This window comes from Etheostoma cragini, chromosome 13 (genome assembly GCF_013103735.1).
Source record: "Etheostoma cragini isolate CJK2018 chromosome 13, CSU_Ecrag_1.0, whole genome shotgun sequence".
Lineage (NCBI taxonomy): Eukaryota > Metazoa > Chordata > Actinopteri > Perciformes > Percidae > Etheostoma > Etheostoma cragini.
Window position 1 is genome coordinate 25,183,936 of NC_048419.1, and position 9,452 is coordinate 25,193,387.

The following is a 9,452-nucleotide window of genomic DNA, read 5'->3' on the forward strand; positions in this document are numbered from 1 at the left end:
CCACCCTGCACCCTCCACCCTGCACCCTCCACCCTGCACCCTCCACCCTGCACCCTGCACCATGCACCCTCCACTCCCTCTGAGACCCCACCCAGGTCAACCACCTCCTCTTTTTATATCCAACAAAGGTTGGTCCTCAGTCATGTTGTGTGCTGATGTGCGGCTGCGCTTCTGTGGAGGTTATTAGCATAAGCATAATTCATATCAGCCCTTTCACAGCTGGGATGTTTTATCTTTATTATTAAAAATATATCACGCTTAACTTGAATGATCGAGCCTCAGAGAGATTATTTTCTAGAGGCATTCCCCTTCAGAGTAACCTTGGATCTCTCCACACGTAAATCTAAATAACACTGTGTTCTCAATCAATTTGATTTGATGAGATCCTTTTATTATTTAGTTGTCTTTGTGTGGGATTTGTTTAAAAAAAATCTAAGTATTTATTCAAATTAAAACAATTGTAACGTCTGAAGTCAAACAAGTGAAATCTTAAAGTTAATTACACTTTACGCAGTTTCAAAAATGTGCATAGCGATACATTTTTAATCTCACTGTGTTCCCGATTCACAAAGCATCGTTGCATCTGAGACCAATACCGGGACTTTTGGTACCGGTACCTGAAGAATACACATACACTTTGTTCCCCTGGACCCTTGTGGATTTTGGTGTTGGACATTAATTTACACCCAGTGCTCCCTGTGTTCATGCTAGTTCTGTTTTTTTGTGATCAATAAAACTCGGATCAGGGAGGCTCCAAAATCATGTTTGCAGCGGTCGCCGTGTGCTGAACCGACGCTGTGCTGCGTCCTGCTACGCTGTGCTACGTCCTGCTACGCTGTGCTGCGTCCTGCTACGCTGTGCTACGTCCTGCTACGCTGTGCTACGTCCTGCTACGCTGTGCTACGTCATGCTACGCTGTGCTGCGTCCTGCTACGCCCTGCTTTGCTGTGCCCTGCTGCGTCCTGCTACGTCCTGCTACGCTGTGCTACGTCCTGCTTTGCTGTGCCCTGCTACGTCCTGCTACGTCCTGCTACGCTGTGCTACGTGCTGCTACGCTGTGCTACGCTGTGCTACGTCATGCTACGCTGTGCTGCGTCCTGCTACGCCCTGCTACATCCTGCTACGCTGTGCGGTGCCCTGCTACCTCCTGCTACGCTGTGCTACGTCCTGCTACGCTGTGCTACGTCATGCTACGCTGTGCTGCGTCCTGCTACGTCCTGCTACGCTGTGCTACGTCCTGCTACGCTGTGCTACGTCCTGCTACGCTGTGCCCTGCTACGTCCTGCTACGTCCGGCTACGCTGTGCCCTGCTACGTCCTGCTACGCTGTGCGGTGCCCTGCTACGTCCTGCTACGCTGTGTTGTAGAGCCGCACAGGGCCCTGCTACGCCTTGAACTACTACAAACCACCATTTTTTGTGACCACATGAGACCCTCTACTACGTAACAGAGTTTTTCCTTCCTGTCTCTCTACAACGTGTAACGTTAGACAGCCAATCACATGCATTAGATCTTGGTAGAAGCATGCTGCGTGCTTATTGGCTCACTGACACTGATGAGATTAACTCCTTAGGTATTGAATTATGAGGCTTCTTTTTCTACTCAATAATTTAGAGGTGATTCCGTTGGTGCCTTAAAATGATTGAATCTGGCACCCAGCCCTATCAGTTGAAACCTGTTGATTTTAGAGAAGGTGTACTGTATCGATGCCTCTCTGTTCAGATTCACTTGTGTTTTAACATGCAGAGTGTGCGCCTGATGTGTAGTCCTAAGGCCAACCAGCCATTTCTCCATACCCTCACTTTTTAACTGAGCAAGTAACCTAATTCAATGGTTTGTGGTTTAGTTTTTAGCCTCCAGTCTACCTCTGGGACCAGTTCTGAACGGCGATTGTGTCTGTGCTCTGCCTGCAGGAGGAGGAGGAGCGGGAGAAGCGTCAGGTCCTGGTCCTCGGTCTGGACGGGGCCGGGAAGAGCAGCATGCTGCAGGGCTTGACCCCCGGGGAGTCGGCAGCTAAGAGAGGCCGCTGCCGGCCGACACGCGGCTTTAACTTCATGAGCCTCAACGTCCCCGCCTGCCAGCTCGACTTCCTGGAGAGTAAGGCTGCATTTTGTTTTGTTTTCTACATTTACACCTCGCATTCACACTGCTCGGGCATTTTAAAGCCTCTGAACCGGAGGAATTTAAACACACTTGCAAACACTCCTGGCCCGTTTCGGTTTGGAATCTGCGAGGTTGTTTTTCAATCTCAACGGCCGCAGAAGGAGACCTCTGGCAACAACAACACTGACGCCTATGCTTCGCTGCCTGTTGGGTCATGGCGACTCGTTCTCTGAGACGAAGCTACTGACGCTCCCATGGCATCTACCAGCAACGGACGGAGTAGAGAGCTCAATAAGGATTTCCATGGTCTGAACCATCTGAGGCGGACTGAGCACGAGCTACGTAGTTTAAGTCTTGTAGAAGCTAGAAGTCTGTATGGAAAAACATGTTTTATTTGCGATCCTATGGAGAAAAACTACACTACCCACAATCCCAAGCATAACAGCAACGTCTCTGATTGGTCCAAGTCGCTGTTAGCATTGACACGTTCACCGTACCTGCTAAACCGCGCATGGCTAGAGCGAGCTTCGGCCGTTCAAGGCTACGAGAGGTTCGCTACACATTTTTTTACTTTTTTTTTGCATTTTTAAAAAATGTGCGCTGCATCAAATGTTTTATGCTCGCCATTCATCTCGTAGCTGGTTGGATTGATTCAAGACTTCAAACTCTTAATATGAGTCATTTTTTGAAATATTAATGAAACAATTGAATGAGCTCTATACGTGCCGCCTGCAGTCTACCCCGGCACGCACAGGTCCAGCATACGGCAATGTTCGTGACATATTTGGGTTTCGGCGTGTTGGTTTAAAATGGAGATTAGTTCTTCTTCTTCACTTGCGTGCACGGAGATTGCGCTCGGCTCAAAAGTCGGCTTGAAAACCAAACCATAGCATTGGTAAGGGAACGCTGCGGGAGCTGTGTGGACTCTAGAAAGCATTGCGAGGCATGACATGTCGATTTGGGGAACTTTTTTTTGCTGATCTGTTCAGCACAATTAGCCATTTGTTTCATTAAACTCGCTCGGTATCAAAGAACTCCATAGAGAGGACTGAAGTGCCCGTTGTGGGATGATGAGAATGACTCAGTGGCTGAAAATAGCCTCAGACCAACTGTGTTATGAACAGGCTGATGACTACAACGTAGAGTAGTTAGCATGCTAAGGTTAGCACTATATCTCACTCACAGAAAGGGTTAAAGGGTTAAAGGGCTGCAACTAACGGCTGCTTTCACTGTAAAATAACGAAGATTATTTACTCTATAGTATCAACTCATAACAAGAGTTATCTCGAGACATCTCACAGGTAGAGTAGGTCTAGACCACTTTATAAATTACAAGGAGTTCTAGTAGTTCCCCCCAGAGCCAGCAACAGTGCAACAGTGGCAAGGAAAAACTCCCTTTAGGCAGAAACCTGAGACTGACCCAGACCCAGGCCCAGACCCAGGCTCTTGGTAGATGTCTGACGGTCGGTTGTGGTTGAAATGAAGAGAGGCAATAACAGTCACAATAAGGAATAAAACAGTGACTAAAAATAGTAGTTTGTAGTAGTTTGAAATGGGACATAACGTGATGACATCCTGAAATGTCTTGTTTTGCCACAACTCAAAGATACTCGGATTACAGTCACAGTTGCCCATTTTAAAGGTATTTCATCAAAATCGTAAACCTAAGAAACTTAAGGTGAGGCACACAAACATGACATACAAATTCCCATACATTGTGGTTATCAGCATTGCACTGAAAAGAAGATATAAATCACTCACCCAGACCGTGTGAGCGTGAGCTGCAGTCAGCTTCAGATGGAACTTCTGTGGCTGTATTTGGAGGGAATGTGTCACGTTCAGCGGCTGATTTATTCATGATCTCAACACAGAGATCGCCGGGCGCCCAGAATCTGGTTCGCATCTCGGAAAGTAGGAAGAGCACACGTCACCGCCGACTCACTCGGAGTACTTAGAGTGTAGTAGCCCCGGTGCAGTAAATGTCAGAGTCTTTGTCTGACATTAACGCAGAGGCATGTTATCAGCTGAGTGGACTTCCACACATCAGGGGCAGCACAGCCGGGTCAGGGGAGAAATCCAGCCGAAAGCCTTTTAACTCTAAACGAAAAGATGCAGATCAGCGGCCTCATTTGTAAAACTGTGCGTCAAACAGAAGTGGGGTACGGACGAAAGATAGGACGTAAGTACACACAGAAATATTTGGATTCATAAAACAGGTCCTTTATTAATCCCGATTAGTGCGTAAAAGAGCGGCTTACGCCTTCTTTTGTGCGTACACCACGTTTATGAATGAGGCCCCCAAATCAGCTAGAGGAGTTTTTCGCCTTTATTATAGCGGATAGCCATGAAAAGGCGGGAGATGTGGGATGTCAGATTTGAAGCCGGGCTCATGCGGACTCAGCCCACATGGAGCGGACTGGGTGAACTAGAGGCCGCCCCGAGTAAGAGGAGGTTTAAGCTGTGAGCAGCTGACATTGGGGTTTGTGCTAAAGGGAACTGAAAAGCAGGAAGAAGTGCGTTAAGTGTGTTAAGTTGGGGCTCATATTCTCAGCCAGTACATTATGCACTAGTTTAGTTTCATTTCATTTTTCATCTTGATTGGAGAAACTTTCTCAACTCAAAATGCTGCAGGGACGTCCTGGCCTACAAACACTTTCCTTCAGACTAAAGACAAAAATCTCTGTTTAATACAGATCCTCGCAAAATATAAACATATACATATAATACAAAAAAAGATCATTCTCTGCAATATTGTGACTCCTATCACAATTGACATATCATTCAAAAATAAACGCATTTAGAAATTTCCTCACATCATGCACCTGTAATCCTTAGTTAAACAACAACTCACTCCACTGCTCCAAAAGTGCTGCCACACTCTCCTTGAAAACATTGCAGAGGTAGTTCTGCCCTCAGGACTCAAACTTCAGTTCAGTTTAAGCACACATCATTCACGCCCTCGTGACTCAGTGTGTGCTCTGTATGTGTGTACATGTGTGTGTGTGTGTGTACCTAATGAGGTGGCCTCCCTCCGACTATAAAACATGAGATCATCCCTCTGTACCGTATCAGGTGAACAGGTGTTTATTGCTGCTGACAGGTGCATTACTGGCTAGTTTCCAAGCAATATTCTCTTATGATGAATTTTGTTAAAAGGTTGTGTAATACAGAGGAAGACAGAAAGAAAGAGAAAGACAGACTCGAACGATACATGTGTTTTATCGGTTTAATTTCTTTAATGTTTAATTTCTTACGTATAAAGGTTGTGCAATACAGAGAAAGACAGAGAAAGACAGACTCGAAAGGTAACACTATAAAGAAAAAGTATGAATGTGTAGCGTCGAAAGATCTGAAAACCGCGCGAAGACGGTCGTTGAGTAGCCACGAAAGGCAGCGCTAGATCGGCTTAATTAGTGTGAAGAAGAGTCCGAGGAGACGAAGGTAACGTCTCTAAAAATAGAGTCGTGAAGGGTAGAGACACTGAGGGGGATCACCAAAGGAAGCACTAACATGGACTAACTGGTGGGAAGGTAGTCTCAAGCTTATAGAATGAATTAAGTTGCTTAATGTTTTTATTTTTAACTGTTTACACTTGTGTTTTATCGTTTTTTTAACTGATTTTGTGTAAAGCACTTTGATTTGCCCTGCTGCTGACATGTGCTCTACAGATAAAGCTGCCTTGCCTTTAATTAAAATCGCACTAAAGAGTTCTCGCTGAGCGGTGCTGAACCTCGGAGACGGTGTTGACTTAAAAGTCCCAGAATCCTTTGGGGTGCTTTCTTCTAGGGCTGTCCTCGACTTAAAATGGATGCTTAGTCGACCAACATTTACATGATTGTGTCGACTGATCAAATAGTGGATTTAAATCAGCAGCTGTGTGCACTGAGAGCGTTGGTTAAGTTAAGACTAGAAAAGCTCAATATAAACGCGGTCCATTTACCATCTGAGCAAGACTTTCTCCACAAAGAATGATGCAAAAGCACCACTCTAGAGCATGTTTCCACTGCGGTGCCCCCTGCAGGTGGGAAGCCATTATTGCGGTGTCACTGGAACTACAGATCCGCTACCAGATCGCGGTTCTAGCCAGTAGGGAGCCATAGAGCGAATGCAGTAGTTTTTCTTAACCCTCGTGTTGTCTTCCCGTCAAAATTGAAAATCAATACTTTTAATGTTGATTTAATCGTTGTTTTTAACTTTTTCTTACATTTTTGTCCCTTTTTCCAGCACTTTTTTCAACGTTTGTCCCCTTTTTTTTGACGTTTTCAACTCTACGTAACACTAACTTATTAACTTTAGTTTAACAGTTATTTTTGGAATTTATGGTCAATAAACCTCATTTATAGGAAATTATACCTAATGCTTGATGTCATGATATACTTTTGCTTTATTACTTTAATTACATATTCAATTTAATTTTAACGTCACTTACTTACACTGCAATGTTGTTTTTTTGTACTATGGCAACCGCACTTTACAAAACCTTTACAATACCTTACTTTGACGCAACTTTACATTCAATCCATAGTCTGTTGTTTGCTTTTAATGTAGAAAATGCTGCTGTTATAAGGGAATTTCCCCACTGTGGGATGAATACAGTATAATCTAATCTAATCTACAATGTCAAAGGTGGAAGTATACCGTATATGGAGACAAGTTGGGGTGGTATTTTAATAAGTAGAGGAATATATTGGGTCGTGCAACACACATCCGTCCCAAAAATTAAGACTTTTGGTTGACTTAAACCCCAATGGGTAGAGCCAAAAGGCAAAAATAAGTAAGTTTTGGACTTTAAAGCAGAAAGTCTGTATTTTATGATACGTTGGTGTTTTGTCTGCTGCAGTCGGCGGGGGGGAGGACCTGCGCCGGTACTGGTCGGACTACGTGAGGAAGACTCACGTTCTGGTGTACGTGGTGGACTCCTCTGACAGGAGCCGCCTCCCATTGGCCAAGGCTGAGCTGCACCGCCTGCTGAGGGTGGAGCCCCAGCTGCCCGTGGTTGTCCTGGGAAACAAGCAGGTAAAGTCATTTAAATCCCTTTTTTTTTTTTTTTAGATGAATGTCACAGCTACAAACCTGTCTGTTGTTGTGTTTTAGCTTTTATAGATAAACTTCTCCCACTGTACCATTCTAGGCAGCCATTGTTTTCCTAATTCTACACCTCAAGGCAAGGCAGCTTTATCTGTAGAGCACATGTCAGCAGCAGGGCAAATCAAAGGGCTTTACACAAAATCAGTTAAACAACAACAAAAAAACTGATAAAACACAGGTAGAAACAGTTATAAATGAAAACATTAAGACAGATATAACCCTAACCCCCTAACCCTTTAACCCTAATCCTTAACCCTAAGCCCCTAACCCCCTAACCCTAACCCCCTAACCCTTAACCCTACCCCTTAACCCTAAACCCCTAACCCCCTAACCCTAACCTTTAACCCTAACCCTTAACCCTAAGCCCCTAACCCCCTAACCCTAACCCCCTAACCCTTAACCCTAACCCTTAACCCTAAACCCCTAACCCCCTAACCCTAACCTTTAACCCTAATCCTTAACCCTAAGCCCCTAACCCTAACCCCCTAACCCTTAACCCTAATCCTTAACCCTAAGCCCCTAAGACCCTAACCCTAACCTTTAACCCTAATCCTTAACCCTAAGCCCCTAACCCCCTAACCCTAACCCTTAACCCTAATCCTTAACCCTAAACCCCTAACCCTAACCTTTAACCCTAATCCTTAACCCTAAACCCCTAACCCTAACCCCCTAACCCCTAACCCTTAACCCTAATCCTTAACCCTAAGCCCCTAACCCTAACCTTTAACCCTAATCCTTAACCCTAAGGCCCTAACCCCCTAACCAGGTTTTTTAAGGAGATTTTAAGTGTTTTATTCACACAGGTGGTCCCTTTGTGCCCGTGCCCCTCACAGCGCCCATCCAGGGCACTGTGTTCTACCCTAACCCTAACCCCTTAACCCTAACCTCCTAACCCTAACCCACTTGAGACTACCTTCACACTAGTTACTAGTCCATGTTAGTGCTTCCTATCGTGATCCCCCTCACTGTCTCTTCCCTTCACGACTCTATTTTTAGAGACGTTACCTTTCGTCTCCTCGGACTCTTCTTCACACTAATTAAGCCGATCTAGCGCTGACTTTCGTGGCTACTCAACAACCGTCTTCGCGCGTTTTTTATATCTTTCGACACTACACATTCACACTTTTTCTTTAAAGTGTTACCTTTCGAGTCTCTCTGTGTTACACAACCTTTATACTTATTCCTTTTCCTCAACAAAATTCATAAAACAGATAAAACACAAGTGTGCAAGTTAAAAATGAAAAAATGAAGACAGATAAAACCCTAACCTCCTAACCCTAACCGCCTAACCCTAACCTCCTAACCCTAACACCCTAACCCTAACCCACTTGAGACTACCTTCACACTAATTAGTCCATAATATTCACACTCTTGCGTTTCTTTTCAAGCTGCCAGCGTCTGCTCTACATTATAATTCTGTAGAGCAAGTCTTCAGCTATTATCTCCAATAGGAAAAACAAAAGGGTCCAAGGGGAAACCTATCTTGAAGATTTTGTCCACTTCCTTATTTAATGTCTTTCAGAAAACATGTTTACATGTCATTTTGACACAAATACATTTAATAAATGACATTTTGATGTTTAAAAGTCTTTAGGTTTTGACATAGAAGTGCACAAAAAAGAGGCCGGCGTGTTGTAAGTGGAACAGTTACACAGCAGTGATCATCAGACTCGTGAAATAAACATTTCTACATTTCCTCCTCCGCTCATCTCTCTTCCCCGCGAGGCACTCGTGGAATTATGCATGCCGCTTCGAGGGAAGCAGGAACATCCGTCACATCTACTGTCGAGAGCGCCGCCGCTTTCATCCTCCGAGCACTGAGCGCTACTCGCAATATTGGCAAAAAATTAAAGGAGGAATCTGAAAATGAAACTCATCGGGAAGTAATTTAAGTTTAACGTGTTCTGAACAGAGCAGGTGCAGCCCAGTAAGCTCATGATATCTGGGAGATATGTCTGGGAGATATGTCTGGGAGCGATATCTGGGAGAGATATCTGGGAGAGATATCTGGGAGATATCTGGGAGATACCTGGGAGATACCTGGGAGATATATTTGGGAGATATCTGGGAGATATATTTGGGAGATATCTGGGAGATATTTCTGGGAGATATCTGGGAGAGATACCTGGGAGAGATACCTGGGAGATATATCTGGGAGATATGTCTGGGAGATATATCTGGGAGATATATCTGGGAGATATGTCTGGGAGATATATCTGGGAGAGATATCTGGGAGAGATATCTGGGAGAGATATCTGGGAG

The 9,452-nt window shown here is 44.7% G+C and overlaps 1 protein-coding gene across 1 annotated transcript in view; it reads left to right on the plus strand.

Annotated features, from left to right (window-relative positions):
- The window catches only part of arl10 (ADP-ribosylation factor-like 10), a 15,804-nt gene that overhangs the window by 2,210 nt on the left and 4,142 nt on the right, over positions 1 to 9,452 (plus strand). The window contains exons 2-3 of the mRNA XM_034890008.1: positions 1,913 to 2,096; positions 6,943 to 7,118. Of these exons, the coding sequence (XP_034745899.1) occupies positions 1,913 to 2,096; positions 6,943 to 7,118 (360 nt within the window). The remainder of the gene's footprint in view (positions 1 to 1,912; positions 2,097 to 6,942; positions 7,119 to 9,452) is intronic.